This window comes from Vombatus ursinus, unplaced genomic scaffold, assembly GCF_900497805.2.
Source record: "Vombatus ursinus unplaced genomic scaffold, bare-nosed wombat genome assembly UNPS02008961.1, whole genome shotgun sequence".
In the NCBI taxonomy this organism is placed as follows: domain Eukaryota; kingdom Metazoa; phylum Chordata; class Mammalia; order Diprotodontia; family Vombatidae; genus Vombatus; species Vombatus ursinus.
The window spans coordinates 5489261-5509899 of record NW_020948739.1 but is presented as its reverse complement, the minus strand read 5'-3'; the positions used below and the strand labels follow the sequence as shown (position 1 = coordinate 5509899).

Sequence of the window (20639 nt, the reverse complement as noted above, 5' to 3'; positions counted from 1 at the left end):
ATAAATGTAGGTTTGATGAAACGAAAAACTTCCTAACACATCCCTCAAGAAGTGGAACGCACTGCCTTAGGAGGTAATGGGTTCATCTCACTGGAGGCCTTTGACTAAAGGCTGTGTCACCATGTATAGGTTGTATTATAGAGGTTTGTCTCCCCCATACAGGTATGAGACAAATGGTCATTAGATGACTCAAGAGATCCTTTTAGACTTTTAAATTGATTCTGTAATTCTATATTACACATCAATGCTTATGATTTTAAAAACGGACATCTACATGAAAACACAATATCCTACCTGGCCCATTAAGAAAGTCTTTAATTTGTAGAACAACAAGAGAAGGTGGAATTCCACTTTTGGTATCTATTTCTCCAGCTACTGTCTGTAACCAGACCTTGGAGTAATCCAGAGCTTCTGGCAGTGTCTTCCCAGGATCTGAAGTGACAAAATCATAATCATAACCATTAATAACATTTCAAGATTATAAATTGGGTCTTTCAAGAAATCAAGGAAATCAGCTCCAATACAGCAGGCAAATACTTCTTAAATATTTAGCAATGATACACAATGTGTTTACAATATAGCTGTACGTATATATATGTGTATACACACAAACATACACACACATCGTAATTCCAAGATTGAGTTACTAACAACATCTGCTATATGTAATATAATAGCTACTGAAGCAGCTAAGAGAATAAAGATCAGCTGAAATTTTACTTATTTCATTTTTCATTAAAGTCTATGTTAAACAAATTGCTGACCATTAAGTGAATGCTGGAGAGGTTTGTTGGCCGTTTTTTTTTTTGTACGATGCCAGAACCAAACTAAAAAAACAAAAAAGTAAACTTTACAGAAGCTTAAAACAGTGGAACACACTTACTTAAAGATGCCATTGATTAGTATTGCTTAAAGAGTTATTTGATCTAATTAGGGGTTTCACTGACATTGTAATCACTTTTTATTGCTAAGCTTTTGAAATTTCCTTCAGTAGCTTTTCCTAATTAACCTAAATGATCTAAAAAAAAGTCAGTTCCTTAAGATCCACAATTAAAAACAAAACTTGAGGTATTCAACTTTATATGTTTACTACTACATAGTTTTATTTACCCTTTTTTGGCTATTGATTATGGAAAAATAAGTGAGTTTTACTTTTTTAATTCTTGGCAATGTTACTCTTAATGAAATAACTCTTTAAAAACGATTGCTGTATCTTGGCATATAATTACTTTTCTGTGTTTTTTTTTTTAACCTAAATATTCAGTTTTCCTTTAGTTCCAAGGTTTTTTTCTGTGTGTTTTAATGGCCTCAGAATGTAAATTTTCTAGAGATGCTCTTGCTATAGAGTCCATCTATCCCATTTTCATTTAATTTGAAAAGTCTTAATAAAGTATTATTTATTTTCGGTTTTATTGATTGGATTACTTTCAAGAATGGCATTTACATACTATATTCAACAGATGGTCTTACACTAACACTGTCATATGTGAATTGGCACATAAATTTTACCTTGGAATTTGTATTTCTTGACCTTGTCATGTGATTCTGATGAAAATCTGGCACTTATGTACATTTATGTAATTTCAAAGAAAATACTGAAACCAACTGATGGTGATGTCAGACCTATGTGGTAAAGATCAAATGCTATCAGTGCATTCTTTTTTTTTTTTTAATAAATATGATGCATGTTTTTGAAGCAGTGAGTATATGAATTACTAAGCAATGCTATTCTTAGTCTTGCTCTCAGAGTATGGCCTTGTACATGGGTTGTTGCTAGTAAGACAGGCTCATGTTTCTAGCATTCTAATAAATTTGCTATTGTAAGCAAAGAAATTACAAGGTTACTTCTTAAACGGGGGGGGGGGGGGGGTCACGACCCCATGGAAAATTTGGCAACAGTAAAAGGTTTCTGAATGCGCAAAGCCCACAAAGGAAACTGAGGTGTTTCTGGCAGTACTTGCCTGTGCTGCATCGAGCAACTTCACAGCAGCCTAGATTCTGAACACAAAGCACTCTCACTTTGCACTGCGCGTGCATGCAACAGCTGCCAAAAAATGAGAAGAGGGGTTGCCAGTGGAAAAAGTTTATGAAGCCCTGGGTTAGAACACAGAATCTGGATCTGCACAGAGTTCTGACTCTGAAATTTCTTTACCTGATTATAATCTTTTATTTTTTCATTTTACCATGACCTCTAATCCTTCCAGCTGTCACCTGTCACCCTTGGACCATCTACACTACACTACCTTCCCTTCCCTATCTCAACTCCTTGGTGAATCAGTTCAACTCTATACTATCCCCTGTACTTTAGTACCTTGTACTCTTTTCTTATCTCCAATTATGCCTTGGCAAACCTCCACCATGAATTACTCTTCCCACCATCTGCCTCCTTTGCTCTTATTCATGTGTTGCTGAATGGGGCTGGAGAAAATCATGAAATTATGCTGACTTGGGAACACTAAATTTATGTTACATGATCTCAACTGGGCTCTTCCTGCAGCAAGGCACTCCGTTTACTTTTCCTTAATCATTTTTTCTCCCATTTACCACACCAGCTATTCCAAAGCTTTTCATCCTTCCTTAATCCTCCCATGGAACCCTCTCCCTTAAAGCCAGTCAGTGTGCCACATACTTCTTAAGAAAAATTAGAATATTCACTAAGAGGTCCCTCCTCTTTTCTTTTCTTCCTTATCTCTCATTATTTTGATGTCTTCACTCACAGTCTTTTCCTTCTTTACTTCTGTCTCACACAAAGAAGTATACCTTTTCCTTGCCAAGGCAAACTTTTCTACATGTAACACTGATCTCATTCTATCCCATCTTCTTCAATGAATTTCCCTCTTTATCATTCCCACCTCATCACTAATCTTCAGTCTCTCCCTATCTAGGCTAACCAGGCTGGTTGCTTGGTGCCTATAAACATACCCCATGATCTGATAATTCCTTCTATCTTATTATATCTCTCTTCCCTTTTTTGGGTAAACTTGAGAAAGCTTCAAAAGCTAGGATATGTAGAACTTCTAAAAGTTTGTAAAGTGCTTTACCAATATTTTCTCATTTTGTCCTCACAACAATCCAGGGAACTAGGTACTATTATTGTTATTCCCATTTTACAAACAGGGCAACTGAGAGAGAGGTTAAGTGTCTAGCTAGTAAGTATCCAATGCAAGATTTAAACTTAGGTCTTCCTCACTCCAGAAAGCAGCGAGGTAGCTCAGTAGATAGACTGCTGGGCCTGGAGTCAGGAAGATCTGAGTTCAGATACTGCCTCGGACACTTCCCAGATGTGTGATCCTGGGCAAATCACTTAATCTCTGAATGCCTTAATATACTGGAGAATGAAATGGCAAACCACTCCAGTATCTTTGCCAAGAAAACTCCATGAAGAGTATGGTCCACAGGGTCATGAAGAATTGGGTACAAGTGGACAACAACAAGAACAGCTTCTTCACTCCAGGTCCAGTGTTTTATCTATTGTACCACCTAATTGTGATCTCCTGGAGGGCAGAGACTGTCTTAGCCCTTCTTTGTATCCCCAGTGCTTAACCTAGCGCCTAGGAAGTGCTTAATAAATGTTTGTTGAATGACTAATGATGGCACTACTGAAGATCTGTAAAATGCTTTATACCTTTATCTTATTTGAGCTATATACAGCAATCCTGCGAGGTAGAGAGATTGAGGTTAAGAGAAACTTCCCACAGAAGGTGTCACTTGAGATGAGCTTTGAAGGAAATTAGATATTCAAGGAGAGAATTTATTCTAGGCATGGAAGACAGTGATCAACAGAGGAGTTCTACATTTGATCAGAGAGGTTAAAGAGCATTTTTGAAGTTTACTGAGCAGGGCAGTGACAGGTCCTAAACCTGGTCAGAAGGATTCAGCAGGGTGAGATTAGAAAAATGTAGAGACATTAGTGAAACATGAATGCCCTGGGGCCTACCGTAAAGGTCTCCTAGATCAGATCAAAGGAATACAAAGTACAAAACTGTCCAAGCAACAAACTCCTAGAAAAATAGGATGTACCAAATAGAAGTTAATAATTCCATAAGACACCAAGAGATATTAAAATCAATCCAAAAAAAGAAAAAAGAAAAAAAGAAAAGAAAATGTAGGGTATTTCAACAAAAAACAAAATACAATAAACCCCCTGACCAGGAAAACAAATCAAGTAGAAAAAAATTTAAAAATTGTTGGACTACCTGCATGCCATGACCAAAACCCAAACAAACAAAAAAAATAGACCATAATTCAAGCAATCTTAAAAGAAAACTAGCCAGATCTCTTGGAACCAAAGGACAAAGTGGAAATAGAAAGAATCAATCCACTGGTCACCTCCTGAAACAAACCTCCCAAATAAAAACTCCCACAAACATTATAGCCAAAGTCTAGAGCTTCTAGGTCAAAGAAAAACTACTACAAGTAGCCACAAAGAAAGAATTTAAATACTGAGGAGCTACTTATAGTTACCACTATAACAAAAATGGAAAGCTTACCATACAATATTAAAGAAGGCAAAGGACATAGGCTAATAATCAAGAACACCTGACTCTGCAAAACTGAGTATAATCCTACAGAGGAAAAAAAAATCTTTAAAAAAAAAAAAAGGACTTCCAAGTATTCCTGATGAAAAGATCAGAACTGCATAAAAACTCTGTAGGGCAAACAAAGAAGTCAATAGAAACATTAAAAAAGTAAACATGAGTGAGCAATCATAAGGGGACTATACACAAGGCTAAACTCTGCATTTTAATATGGATTCAGGATATGCATGTCCCCTCAGAACCCTATCAGCATCAGGAGTCATAAAGAGAGTCTAATTAGAGGGTTTGGGAGTGGATCTGTTGTGTCATGATGATCTTACAATACAATACAACAAACATTTATTAAATGCCTACTATATATTAAGCACTACGCCCAGCACTTGAGATACAAATCCAGAGACTACAATCTAATGAAAGAAGATAATACACAAAATCAAGCTAAAAAGCAGGGTTGGGGGGAGGCAGAAGGGCATAATGTTGATGAAGCCAAATCAAGCAATGTGGCGGGTAGGAAATAAAGAGTTGGCTGAGCTTTTGAGCCCTTTTTAAAGAAAGTCTTTGGCAATAATTTTATCTTCCACTCTCCAGTGCTCCAATCAGAGGAAAAGAGGCAACTGAAGGTAGTAAAGATATGAGTACTAATGCTGAAGCAATCTCAGTGATGATGACTACTGATGAGCTTATCCTGGGGGCAGGGACTGGGAATGAAGATGGTGGAGCTGAGGACTAAGTAATGTAGCTGGTGGGAAATGAAGAGTTAGCTGAACTAAAAGAAGAATGGAAAGAGAAAGGAAGAATACACTAGAGAAAGGAAGGTTAGGGAAAATTATCTTATATAATGAGGGTACACAAGTAGATATCTATGTAAACAATGAGGAAGGGTGGGGTGAGCAGCTGACACTTGAACCTCACTTTCATCTGAGCTGGTCAAAGGATGAAAACACACACACACACACACACACAGACACACACACACACAGAGTTGGATACAGAAATACATTTCACTCAATAGGAAAATAGGAGGGAAAGAGAAGGGAGAAGAGGGAATTAGAAGCAGGGAGGGATTAGCCTTAAGCAAAATATACTCTACTTAAGGATAGAAAAATATTTATATCAGCTCTTTTTGAGGTGGCAAAAAAACTGGAATCTGAGAGGGTGCTCATAAATTGGGGAACAACTGAACAAGTTGCAGGGGTGGGGAACCTGTGGCCTCGAGGCCACATGTGGTCCTCTAGGTCCTCAAGTGTGACCCTTTGACTGAACCCAAACTTCACAGAACAGAACCCCTTAATAAAAGGATTTGGTTGTGTAAAACTTAGACTCAATCAAAAGGCCACACCTGAGGACCTAGAAGGCCACAGTCCCCACCCCTGAATATAAATGTGATGTAACACTATTGTGCTGTAAAAAAAATGAAGAAACCTCTTAGTTTCTCTGAAATCATCTGGGAAGACCTGTATGAATTGTAGCAAAGTGAGGTGAACAAAACCAGGAAAACAATTTATACAATGACAACAATATGGCAAGAAAAAACAACTTTGAAAAAATTAGAATCTCTGATCAGCATAGTAAGCAACCATTATTTTTAAGAAATCATGATGAAATGTTTTGTGTTTTTTTTTTAACAAGGCCAAAGAGGAAATTTGTTTTGCTTGATTATCCATGTTCGTAACAGGTGTTTTGTTTTTCTTTCATTCCCTTTAAAAAATTATTTCTAGTTCCAAATTCTCTCTCTCCCTCTATTCCCTCCCCCCACCCATAGGGAAGGCAAGAAATATGATATTTATTATACATGTGAAGTCATGCAAAACATATTTCTGCACTGGCCATGTTGCAAAAAAAAAAAAAAAGGACCAAGAAAAATAAAGTGAAAGAAAATATATTTTAATCTGTACTTAGTTTTTTCTCTGGAGGTAGAAAGCATTTTTTCATTGGGAGTCCTTTAGTACTGTCATGGATCACTGTATTCATCAGAGTTAAGTCTTTCACAGTTGATTGTCCTTATAATATTGCTGTTACTGTGTACAATGATCTCTCGGTTCTTCTCACTTCATTTTGCATCAGTTCATATAAGTCTTCTCAGGCTTTTCTAAAACCACCCCACTTGTCATTTCTTATAGTACAATAGTATTCCATCTTATACCACAACTTGTTCAGCCATTCCCCAATTGATGGGCAGCCCCTCAATTTCCAATTCTTTGTCACCACAAAAAGAACTGCTATATTTTTGTACACAGAGGTCCTTTTCTTTTGATCTCTTTGGCATACAGACCTAGTAAAGATATTGCTGGACCAAAGAGTATAGCCCTATGAGAGTAGTTTGAAATTGCTCTCCAGAATAGTTGGACCAGTTCAGGACTCCACCAAAAGTGCATCAGTGTCCCAATTTTTCTCCATCCCATTCCTTCCAGTATCTACTTGCTTTCCTTCTCTGTCATGGTGGCCATCTAATTGGTGTGAGGTGATATCTCATCATTGTTTTAATTTCTATTTCTCTAATCATTAATGACTTAGAACATTTTTTCATGTATATATTAAGAGCTTTGATTTCTTTTTCTGAAAATTGCCTGTTCATTTCTTTTCATGGCTCCCTCCCTTTTTTTCTATTTTCTTTTGGTCACTTTAGCACAGTTGAACTGGAGTTGGGGTGTCAAACTCAAATAGAAAGGGGGCACTAAACCCTACATAAGGATCCCTGTGATCCACATGTTGACTTGCAGTTAATCTGTAAAAGGAGAGCATAAAAAGTAATTTGTAAGTGATTTTAAAATGTTTAATATAAGGTTTCTAATCTCATTCAGTTTCAAGTTTGAGATCTGGACACCTTTTGCACTAAAAGAAGAAGATGTGAAGTTTATTGTCAATGAAGGGAATGTAGAAGAAAAATGGAGAAGTACAAAGTGGTGGAGAAAAATTAACTGGGTGCTGACTGAATTGATCTCCCTTTGTCACCTCCAGTCTAGGGTCCATATATATATATATATATATAATTTTTTTTTGATGCACAAGGTGTCCTTTAATGAGAGATCTGAGTTGTAGTTGAAAACAAAATATTCCGAATGAGGACCTGCTGTATTAGGTCACTCCACTTCCATCTGTGAGACCCCGTGGAGTCACTGCTGGCAGCCAGGCTTGTGTTTAGCTCTAGCAATGCTAAATGACTGAAGTAAAATTTCCTGGCTTTGGAACGACACTAGCAGAAAGGGAAAGCAGCTGAGTCTCTCTTTCAACTTCCAAAAATGTAAAAGACATAGGACTTGTTGGGCCCCTTTCTTTTCCTAAGTCCTACAAAAACTTCCCTCATTATTATAGAGTCAGTCTGGGTAGTTCTCTACTCTGTTTTTTTTAATCATAGGAGCAAATTCTTCTTAAGTTGTTATTGTAATGTTTCATAGAAGGGGTTAAATAAATGCTTGTCGACTGGCTGTTGAATGACTAAGAATCTGGGCTGTTCGCTGTGACCAGGAATCACAGCAGCCTCTCACTGTCAAGGGAAAGAAAAAAGGACGAAGAAATGGGCTCCCAAGCTCCTGTGCAGTACTAGGGGCCAACCTACACCTGAGATTGGTGAACTGGAAAGCGTAGTAGATTTGTAGTTAGAAGGTTTGGGTTCCAATATCATTTAATGCCACTACACACCTCTGTGAGGCACAGGGGCCTCAGTGTTCTCATCTGTAAAATGAGGGGTTTATACTCTGACATCTTATGACTACAATTTTCCCAAGAACGTCTGGGTTTGGTCATACCTGTTCTTTTTTTTTTAATATTCAACTAGCAGGATGTGAAGGATCAATAGGAGAGGGGACTGACTGGAAACAGATTTATCACTGCTGCCAAATTCCTAGATTTTACAGATTTATTTTACATTATTCTCCTTTGTTCAATTTATATTCTAGCCTACCAGGTACTGCCATATAAATCTTCCAGCTCTGTGCCTTTGCACAGGCTGTTCCCCACTCCTGAAACATACTTTCTTTTCAGTTCCACCCCTTAGAATGTTTATATCATTGAGAAAGAGTATTTAAATAAAGAGGGGAGAAAAGAAAGGTTCTAGACAGTCTGAGGAGACATCAGATGGGGGGGGAGGTAAAAACCATAGATGATGATACAGAAAAGCATAACAAGAAGAAGCAGATATACAGGCAGGAGAACAAACAAAGAAGAAGTGTCAAAGAATCCAAAGCAGGGAAAAAAAAATATCCAGGAGGAGAATAGGGGTGGCAGACTGTGTCAGACTCAGATAAAAGTCAAAGGAATCAATGAAAAAAAAATATGATGGAAGGTGGCAGAGCAGTACCAGTTTTCAGACTATGTTACAAAATAGTAATCATCAAAATCATTTGGTACTATCTAAGAAATGGAGTGGTGGATTCTGGGAATAGATTAGGTACACAATACACAAGAGTAAATATAATGACTATAGTAAACTAGTTTATGATACACCTGAAGATCAAGCTTTTAGAGTAAGAACTCACCATCTGACAAAAATTGCTTTGAAAACTAGAAAACAGTTTGGAAGAAACTAGGCATCAACCAACATCTACACAATAGTTTTTCTTTTTGTGTGTGTGCGTATGTTTTCTTTTGTAACGTGGATAATATGGAAATGTGTTTTGCATGACTTCACATGTATAATCAATATCATATTGCTTACCTTCTCAAGAGGTGGGAGGAAGGAAAAGAATGTAGAACTCAAAATTTTTAAAAATGAATGTTAAATTTTTTTACATGTAATTGGGAAACATTTAATGAAATAAGTAAAAATATATGAAAAAAAGAAAGAAAAGTCAAGTGGAAAGGCCAAGGGATTTAGCAGTAAAGTATTCAACACTAACCCTGGTGACAGTAGTTTTAGTTGAGTGGCAGGACCTGACTGCAAAAGGTTGAGAAATGAGGCTGAACAATTATGATCATTTCCATTTTATAAATGAGAAAGCTCAGGGATATGGTCAAACAGTAATGGAGCTGAGTCTAGACACAGGTCTTGACAGCTCAAAGCTCCTTCCCTCCCCATTCTGATCCAAGCATTCTCCCTACAGAACTCTCTAAGTGATGAAGTGGCTAGGCCTCTCCAAGGTCTCCATTTCTTTGGTATGTCTCATCAAGGTAATAATGGCAGTCAATTAATCAACAAACATTAATTAAGGGCTTACTATGTGCCAGGCATTGTGCTAATTACCAAGGTCAAAAATATAAAAGTGAAATAGTACTCACTGTCAGGGACTTTACATTCTAATTGGGAGGCGGGGGTAGGGAGATAAAATGTGTGTGTATACATGTATATACATGCATATGTGTACTTGTATTACACATATATGAGCTAATAAATGAATGTAAGGTGATGATAGGAAGGAGGACACTAATTTTATACATGTATGTTCAAGTCTTGATCTTTATGGCATTCAAGTCACAGGTCAATTCTAAGTCCTTCCAGGCATATTAGCAAAATCTTCAGTTCCAAAAAAAGTGTAATTCAATCCTTTTTTTTATAGCTACAATTGCTAAATGAAATCAAGTTATGATTTATGAAGTGTAAGAAGCCAGTCTGTGAGTTTTCAATTGTGCGTTTACTGAAATGTTTGGCACCTGTTCTGCAGTCCTGTTCCTAACAGAGATGAAGAAGCCAACTACTGCAGTTGCATATATTCAAGCTGTGCCATGAAAGATTATACTGAGGTCATGAGTGCCTCAGTCAATCACATGCCTACATTTGAAAATATTTAACCTAAAACAAAGAGTATTAAGTTATATCTACAAAAATGTAGTATCTTAAGATGCATAAAGAGGTCACACATTTTAGATTTTGGATCTTGGTACCCAGATATCGCATGCAAAAAAAAAATTGCTCTTACTATCAGGTGTCATTTATGTAGTTCCACCTAAACATCTGTTTATTAACGTAGTTGATAATAAAGAGGAGAAAAAGGAAAAGAAAAACCAAGAAGATAGATGCAGACATTTAAACGTCAAATTTCTTCAATGTTTCTCAGTACATAAGAATAAGATGGTGGTTATAAGATCTGGACTAATTCTATGTGTACTAAAGGAGGGAATATAGGGGTTAGAAACACACCCTAAGGATGGTTCAACTCCTTCAAAATTGACCAGATGGCACAGTCACCTCTTCGAAAACAAACCAAACCCCCAAACAAACAAGAAGAAAAATGATTTTTTGAGGCAGCCTCGGGCAGCATATTCAAGAAATGAGGCAACTACAAATCTGGACTACATTACCTTAAACAAAACAAATACTGATTTAAAAATATTTATAAACACAACTAATAAGATTATGTTAAAAAACAACTGCATACATCTTTATTTAAATGAGGATGGCCAATAATCCAGCTGCTACATATAAAGATACTGGCAGAAAACATTATTTTTATTAGAGGCTGTTCCAGATAGGAGAAGCATCAAGGGAAAAAGGCTGTTTTCTTCTTCTTCTTATTTTTTTAAACCTATATTAACCCACTGATTTTTTTATCCATTCAAGTTAGACAGAAAAGCACCAAATAGTATATTTATGTAAATGAGTATAAAAAGGCAATCAAAAGTGATCATTTGTATTAAAGATATCTTAGTATTAAAATGATTGGTAATAAAAACTAGCCACTTATACTGGATTACCACTACTAGGTTCTACCCCAAGGAAATCAAAGGAAGACGAAAAGGATCTACATGTACTTTTGTATTATTGTATTATTTTGTATTATTCACAGTAGTTCTTTTTCTGATAGCATAAAACTGGGAATTTAGGGGATTCCCACTTATCAGTAAATAGCTGACCAAATTATGGTACATAAATACAATGGAATATTATTGTGCTGCAAGAAATGATGAAATAGATGGTTTTAGAGAAACCTGGGATGACCTGTATGAACTGATACAGAATGAAGAAAGCAGAACTATGAGAAAAAATTCTATAGATTATATAGAAAAACATATAGAAAAACTTTGAAAGACTTGAGAACTCTGATTAAGGTAATGATCAACTACATTTCCAGACCACTGATGATGAAGTATGCTACTTACTTTACAAAGAGGGGATGAAGGGATGAACTCTAAATGCAGAAATGATACATTTTTGGACACTATGAATTTGGAAATATGTTATGCTATGCAAATTTGTTGTAAAGGCTTGGTTTTTCTTTTTTCTTTTTTTCTTCAATGAGGGTGGTGATGATGATGACAGGAGGTTGAGGGCAGATAGGAATAGGATAGTAAGAAAAAAAAGGAAGGAAGGAAGGAAAATTTTAGAAAAGAAAGTCATTGAAGCATTTTAAATGAAGAGAACAGAAAGTCAGAAAGAAGTACAGACAATTGGATAACTTTGAAAGCTACAGATTGAATTTATTACATACTTAAAGAGAAAGCTGCACCAAAAAAGGAGATTTGCAGTTTCTTGTGCAATCTTTTTACTGTTTTACTATGGAAACAGAAATGCTGATTTAATGTGATGTTTGTTAAGGTCAGAATAAAAAACGAGTTTCTATGTCCAAAAAATTTACCAACCTACAAACCCACAGCCAACTTGGTGAGAGCCTACCTGATTTAGCCAGGCTGTCCACCAGATAACTGGTATGCAATCTGTTCCAGGATTGGTACTTGGAAGTCTTTTTAAGTCCTCCAGACCTACATTTTGCGGGCATTGCTTTCTAGTACCCAGGATTATATGCCATAATAAGGTACTCTCCAGACCACTCAACCTATAGAGACCATAACTAGGGGTATTTAACCTACCCAGCTTTGGAACTCCTGCTTTGGAGTTAGTGCTGTTATGATTGGTGAGTATATGATCTGAAAACTCATAATAGCTCAACTCTATTAGCTGACTATCATCATACATATACCCTGAAACCCCACCTTGGGGCTTTCAATCTCTTTCTTTAGGTATTGTAATCAAATCAGTAAAGTCTTGCTACAAGAAGTGGCATCCCTAGGCTCATCACACAATCTTAAAGACTTTCTAACCAAAACACACCTGGTCTCTCTTTATTAGAATATAAGTTCCTTGAGTGCAAGAATTGTCTGGCTTTTGTATTAACATCCTCAATGCTTAGTACAGTGCTAGCCAGATAGTAGGAACTTAATAAATGCTTGCTAACTGACTCATGATGGGAGTTTCATTGTAAGTTCATTTTTTTTAAGGTAGGGTTATAAGGAAAAGAGTCATCAAACTTATAAATCAGTTGGACAGTAAAGAATGGGGAAGACTTTGAAAGGCAGAGATTATGAATTAGGAGATGTTTAATATTCATGCAATACAAAATATTTTTGAAGTTCCAATTGAAAGATCATTTCATGATACACAATACATAATAGAATTTGTATATTTAAGACAAATGAGGACATATGTTAGCATTCATTTTCACTTTTGAATTAAAAAAACTTAGATTTGCTTATTATTTGTTGTATCACTTTTCTGTGAAGATGTTCTTATATAACCCATTCTGTAAGATGGAAAGCTCTTAGGAGGGTCAAAAGGATCTTGACAGGATAGAACATTTGGGCTGAATCTAATAAGATAAAATTCAATAGGAATAAACGTAAAGTCTTGAACAGGTACAAATAAATGACTTCACAAAACACAAAATGGGGGAGACATGGAGAGATAATAATTGTTTTGAGAAGGATCTGGGGGTTTTAGTGGACTAGGAGCTCAATATGGGTCAGTGGTGCAAAAAAAACTTAGTGCAGTTAAGGCAACCTTGAGTTGCATCAGAAAGAGCATAGCTCCTAGGAATAGAGAGTTTATAACCCCATTGTATTCCTGACCTTGTCAGACCTCAACTGAAGTATTGTGTTTACTTCTGAGCACCATTGTTTAAGAAAGACACTGATAACCTGGAGACTGTTCAGAGAAGATGGAGAAGTGTCTTAAGTTCACGAGGTAAAGAATAGGCTGAGGTACTCAGAATGTTTAGCCAGGAGAAAGAAGAGTCATGGGGATGTGATAGCTGTGTTTAAGAAGTTGAAGGGCTGTCATGTGGAGGAGGGATCAGTTTTATTTTATTTGTCCCCAGATGGCAGAACCAACAGCAAAGGAAGCAAGGAAATAAGCATTTATTAAGTATCTACTATGGGCTAGTCACTGTGTTAATTAAATATCTCGTTTGATCTTCACAACAACCCCAGGAGGTAGATGCTGTTATTAATCTCCATTTTACAGTTGGGAACCTCAGGCAACCTGAGCTGCCTAAGGTGATGTTGCTAGTGATTATCTGAGGCAGGATTTGAACTTCGGTTCCCCTGACTCCGAGCCCAGCGCTCCCACCACTGAGCCACCTAGCTGTCTCTAATGGATGAAAATGGAAATGAAGCAAAGTTAGGTTTGTTGTCAGTAAAAGTTTCTTAATAATCAGAACTATCTAAAAGTAGAGCAGGTGGCCGGAGAGGAAGTGACTTCTCCTTTGGAATTCTTCATGCTGAGGCTGGGGATGATCATCTGTTGGGTTATGTTATAGTAGAGATTTCTTTGCACATGGGTTCGACGAGAGGCCCCTTCAGGCTCTCCAATTCCGTGATTCTATGAAGACTATGTGATAACACTGTGACAGGTAGCTTAAAAAAGCTGGTAACCTGACACATTTTACCATCACTGTTTTTTACTACTTCTTCATTCAGATCAGTCATATTGTTACTGACCTGCTGTTGATTAGTCTTAAAAACTTAAAAGCAATGCTGTATAAACATAAAGTTGTATTTTCAGTTTTTATTAAAATGATTACTTGCTTAAAGGGGTAAGTTTAAGTTTTGGCTCTTTGGACCTGGGTAAGATCTGACACAGCTTGCAAAAAGAGAAGACTTAGTAAAATGCTCAAATTTACCATCCCTGGTTTGGAACTAGACTTTTTAAAAGGCAAAAACTCCTCTAAAGTTTATCTTTGGTAGGGAAAGGTCATTGTATTTGGCTAGACACCTTCTTATTACACATAGAATCACACTATTTGAAGAGGACTGGGATTCTCTTTCAGAGTTGTCTCAGAATCCCAGGTTCTTGTTTTTTGTGACTTTGCTAGGTAAGAAGGATCACAACAAAAGGCAAGCTACTTCAGTCCTCATGTGATTCAACTTTTCCTTTTATAAAATCAAAGTTAATTAATTATAAAATACTTAAAGATCTCTGGAGAAAAGATGCATTCAATATAATTTATAACTTGTCATTAATGGTTAATACAGTTTCTCTTTAAATAATACAGTCTTTTTTTAAAAGAATGAAACAATTCTGCTTAATTTTTGTTGCCATATGATTTCCATAAAAAGGAATATGAGCACATGCAATAACAGTTTATGACTTGCATAGAAAACAATAAAATATTACAAGCCATGTTGTATTGCTATTTTTTAAAAACAATCTCATCTACCCATCTCCTCCACCTCAAAAAGGAAATCCCATTATCCACATAATAACTTCAGTAGTGTCTGAAATAAGAACATCACATGGCCCCAAGTGTATGTGCTAAAATTGCTACTGGCCTAGTGCCACTCTCCTCATCTTACAGAAAACAATAAATTCCTACTTTAGGGGGGAAAGCTCGAAAGAGGCAGAGAACAGGTTTGGATTTTTTTTTCACTTAAAATGTCAGAAATCTCTTTCTATTTCTTGGTAACCAGGAAAACAATAGTCAACCACTAGTGTCACATTTAAGGGCACTTTTCTTCATTGTGCCAGGCAACATATTTGCAGCGTAGGATATGGTGGTAAATTGCTACTCTGCTTATCCCAGCTCCCTCCCATGTGGCACACACTGAATCTGACTATTCTGTTTAACTGAAAGATAACTGCAAATGGGTCAGTAGTACATTTGATATATGCTTTTTCTTACTGGATGCAGGTTAAGTTTATGCTTGGTTACATCACAGGGCTTTGTGAAGCTACATTAAATGGTATACTATTGATTATATTACCTGATTAGCAGAAAAGTGCTTGCTAAATAAGAACTCTAGCAAGGAAAACAAATCATGTAATAGGAAATGAAGACAGCAAACCCACTTTGTCCAATGGTTCTACTTACATAAAGGTCTGGTATTAGTTTGAAATATTGAAAAACTAGTCAGAGGGGGCAGCTAGGTGGCGCAGAGGATAGAGCACCAGCCCTGAAGTCAGGAGGACCTGAGTTCAAATTCGGACTCAGACCAAACACTTGACATGTGCTAGCTGTGTGACCTTGGGCAAGTCACTTAACCCTGACTGCCTCACCAAAAAAAAAAAAACAAAAAAACTAGTCAGAGGTAGTTGATCACATGAGGGTGGGTAGTTAATGGTGAAGAGGATATTTACCTATTATTAATTTGAAACTTGCCAAGATTACATTTTAGGAAGACTGATGAATTTTCTTCATTAACTACTTATTGCCATTATTGGGTTTTTTTCCTTATCCAACTATTTCTTGAAATGATTCTTAAAAGCATTTACTCTTTTTTTTTTTTAAGGCAATTGGGGTTAAGTGACTTGCCCAGGGTCACACAGCTAGTAAGTGTCAAGTGTTTTGAGGCTGGATTTGAACTCAGGTCCTCCTGACTTCAGGGCTGGTGCTCTATCCACTGCGCCACCTAGTTGCCCCCATTTACTCTTTAAATCATGAAAATGGGTGGTACTTTAATAGAACTGTAGGGGACTTTTACATTTTTGGATTCAAAATTTTATGATTACAGAATAACAGCATTTTAGAGCTGGAAGGGACCTCACAGATTACTTGGTCCCCCATTCCCCTCATTTGATGGCTTAGGAAACAGCCCCAAGAGGTAAAGGGACTTTCATCAGAGAGCACAGCTAGAGAGGGAGAGAATGATGACAAGAACCCAGTATTCTGATTCTCATTCCTGAGCTCATTTTATGCTAACATGTGGCCTTTTCAAAGTTCCTCCAAAATTAAATAACCGACTTTCCTCCTCAAAAAACTCAATAACATGTGTTGATGTCTATTTGAATATTCAGGAAATAAAGATGTCAGCAAGCAGATGCATTTGTGGTTAGAAACGGGAATGCCATACAATGACTGTGAAGAGAAACCCAGTGAAAGGTAAATAATTAAGACTTTCATAGCGCTGAATCAGCACTATCCAAGCCATAAAACTAGAAAGAGCCTTTGAAGTCATCTAGTCAAACCCTCTCACATTGTAGGAGACTCAGGCCCAAATGGCAAACTGACTTACTCAAGGTCACGTGGTTAGTAAACAGCAGTACCTGGAACCCTAACTATAACTTTGTTGTAGCACAGAATTTACTAATCAGTAGCTCTCCTCTGGCATTTATTACCATTAATAAGAAAAGTAGAAAACTTGTTAAAGCTCTCATATGGTCCTAAAGGACAGTGTCTGATGTTTACAGAGAGGCTCTAGTGGACTAGATGATTTCTATGGTCTCTTCCAAGTCCAAAAATTCTTGACTATATGAATATATAATTCATTTATTCATACTTAAGCTAAAAATCTTTCTATTCTTGCAGTTTATAGTAGCAGAATCAGAAATAATTATATTATTATTATACATAAATTATATATGATATAAATTATATAAATAATTATATTATATATAATTATATATTATACATATTTATGTATAATTATATTTACATATACATAATTATACATAATTATACCTTTTTTTCCCTATGAAAACGAGTTTTTTCTGGGATCCTTTTTCCCACTACAATATTCTACAGTTCTCTGAATATAGTACCTTACTGACTTCAGGCCACTTTTTCACATAAGCTTGGATCAGGCTCTAGATTGTCAATTTAGAAATGTGCAATTTAGAACCCAAGACCTCAGTGTTTTCTGTGCATATACTGGTTTAAGTTAAAGACAGTGGAAAGGTTCTGCAGAAATTAGAGTATAAGTTGCCTTCACTGCAATTCTAGCTTCGAATGTTAAATTATCTTTTTTATAGAAGCAGTGTTGTGTACTGGGAAAAAAGTACTGAGAACCAGGAGTCAGAAGCTCTAATTTTGAATCCAGGCTCCAAAATTTATTACCCATGGGGCATTTAAGCCAATGGACATTTAAGAATCTACATAAGACTCAGTTTCCTAAGCTATACAATGGGGATAGCACTATTAATCTTACAGGTAAGACATAGTGCTTATAACCTTAAAGTGCTATAAAGTAGCAGTTGTTACTATCTTTCCCCCAAATTTGCTTCTCCTTCTCATCTTCCCCGTTTCTGTCCAAGGACTCACTACCCAGTCATCTTTATTTGAACTGTTTGGGTAATCCCTGATTCTTATTTTTCCCTTAACCTCCAAAATCCAATCAGCTGTCAGGTGCTTAACTGTCTACTTTTGAATGTCTTTTGTAGCTTTTCCTTCCACTCTATTTTAACACCATTATATGAGTATGGGTCTTCATTATCATCTTTTTGAATTATTGCAGAAGTCTCCTGGTAGGTATTTCTACCTCTACTGTTCCCCTTCTCTCACTCCCCCCAATCCATCCTTCACTCTTCTGACAGACTAATTTTCTTTATGCACAGCTATAATCATGTCATTCCTCTCCTCAAAATCCTTCAATTGGTTTCTACTACCTATGAAATAAAGTTCAATTTCCTTTTATAAGCATTCAGGCCCTCTAGATCTGGTACTACCCTACATTTCCATCTTTATTTTATGCTATTCCTCTCCACTTATGCTGTGCTCTATGTAAATATGATGACCAAGCCATCATCCATACATATCCAAGTGGTGAAGTGGATAGAGCACCAGATCCTGAGGTCAGGAAGAAGACAGGAATTCAAATCTGCTCTTATTCACTAATTGTATGATCATAGGCAAGTCATTTAACTTCTCTTTACCTTAGTTTCTTCATCTATAAAATAGATATAATAATAGGAACTATCTCTAAGAGTGGTTATGAGTATAAACAGATAATTGTAAAGGTCTCTGTAAACCTTAAAGTACTATGTAAATGCTAATTGTTATTTTTATTTATTATTTTTATTATAATTATTATTTATCACTGATTCTGTGCCTTTTTTTTCACACTGTCCCTTGATTGCCAGAATGCCTCCATGCTCTCCAGTTCTACCTGCTGAAATCATACCTATTATTTTTTAAGACAATGTTATTTTCCCTCTTTATTTTAAATTTTTATTATTATTTTATTAAAATCAGCAAAAATCCATCTTCTTTTTCCTTTCTCCACAAATTGAGAAAGAAAGAAAAACAAAACTACTGATAAGCACATATAGTCAAGTAAAATGAATTTCTGCTTTGGCCATGTCCAAAAATATGTCTCAATCTGCACTCTGAATCCATCATCTATCAGCAGGTGGGTAGTACGTTTTATCATTAGTTACCTGCAATGTCGGTCATTCCATTGATCAGTGTTCCTAGGTCTTTAAAAGTTATTACCGTTACAACGTAGTTTCCTTATTGTTTGCCTTACTCTAGATTAGTTTTCCAAGGTTTCTCTGATATTTTCATCACTGTACTCCATCATATTTAATACACCACAACTTGTTTTCTCATTTTTGCTAGGTAAATTGTTCTTGGTTCTAAACATTTGCCTTCTGGAATATCTTATTCCAAGCTCTATACTGCTTTTAGTGATGTTTGCCAAATCTGATGTGATCTTGATTGTTCCTCAGTACTAGAATTCGTTTTCTTTTTTTCTGCCTGCTTACAATATTTTTTCTTTGATTTGGAAGTTCTAGATTTTGGCTAAAATGTTCTTGGATTTCTCATTTGGGAATTTCTTTCAGGAGGTGATCATATGATTCTAGCTCCATTACGTCTTCTAGTTCTAAGAAATCTGGATAATTTTATTATTTTTTGAAATATAGTATTCAGGTTCTTTTTTTTTTTTTTTTATTGTGGCCTTCAGGTAATCCAGTGGACTATTAAATTATTTTTCCTTGATTTTCCATATTAGTTGTTTTTTGCTATGAGATACCTTATTTTTTTCTATTTTATTTTATTTTTTACTTTTTAGTTTTGTTTTATTTTTTTTGTCCCATGGAGTCACTAACCTCTATTTGGTCTGTTCTAATTTTCAGGGAGTTTGCTGTTTGAGAAAGATTATGCACCTCTTATGCCAACCTGTTGATTTCCTTCTTAATTTTTTCTTTTATAATTCTCACTTACTTTTCCAATTTTTCCTCTCTAATCCTCAAATTTCATTTATAAAAAAAGTTAACTCAAAAAAAATACAAAAATCTGTTGCTTCAGCTCTTGCAATTATTCTAGCTGAACTTGTACCCAAACTATATTTTTCTTTGAAGATTTGCTTGTAAATTTTTGGAGTTATTCTCTTCTTTTGGGTGTGCATCTTACCATCCTTATCACCATAATGGTTTTCTATGTTTGGTCATTCTTCTAGCCTACTTCCTACTTCAGTTTTCATATGAGGACAGTGCTCTGCGTGTTTCTGGAGGAAATGTCTGAGTTGGTTTTGCTGCTGCTTTCTTGGGTTACTGAATATTGAGCTATCTTAGGATCTCAGGGAAAACCTGGGCCTTAGAAGCTTTCAGTGCTTCCAAAATTGTCTGATCCCGGGTGAACTCTAATTGACATCTGTGGGTTTGTCTCAGTTAGAGTTTCAGTACACTGCTGCTGGATTTACCTGCTATCAGACAGTTGAAAAGATCTGCTGATTGAGAGTGAGAAAACTGCAGGTTCCCTTTTGCTTTGGGATTCCTGCCTTAGTTATGATTCCACTGCTGGGCTGGAGGCAGGAACTGAGACCCCATTATGCTCCTGGAGTCAGAACTGCACAACTGCTCATTGCTTCTGAACTTACTCCTTGCTAGGTACATAACCTGAGGCTCACAACTGCTCCTCACCTTGGAATGCCGCATCTATGGGCAGGTCCCCTTCTCATTGAGCCCTGGATCTGTGACTTGGAACTGGGTAGTGAGTAACTGACTGGACCTCGATTTGTTGGATTTGGACCTCTTCTTTCGCTGGTGCATAGCCTCTCCCTGCGCTGGAATGCTCTCTTGTCACTATTCCTGGCTAGACTCCCATCCCCAGTATCTGTAGACCTTTCTGTCTGTCTCCCTATGCTGACCTGGGCTAGGAAAAGGCCTCAGTTTTACTTTTTCCCTTAGGTTTTCTAATCAGTACTTGGTCTGGTGCATTTTCTAGTTCTATATGGAGGCAG

The 20639-nt window shown here is 36.4% G+C and overlaps 1 protein-coding gene across 3 annotated transcripts in view; it reads right to left on the bottom strand.

Moving 5' to 3' along the window:
• The window catches only part of VPS13B (vacuolar protein sorting 13 homolog B), a 1004773-nt gene that overhangs the window by 234960 nt on the left and 749174 nt on the right, over positions 1 to 20639 (bottom strand). For all 3 annotated transcript variants that reach the window (XM_027849971.1, XM_027849973.1, XM_027849972.1), the window contains exon 35: positions 295 to 432. In XM_027849971.1, the coding sequence (XP_027705772.1) occupies positions 295 to 432 (138 nt within the window). The remainder of the gene's footprint in view (positions 1 to 294; positions 433 to 20639) is intronic.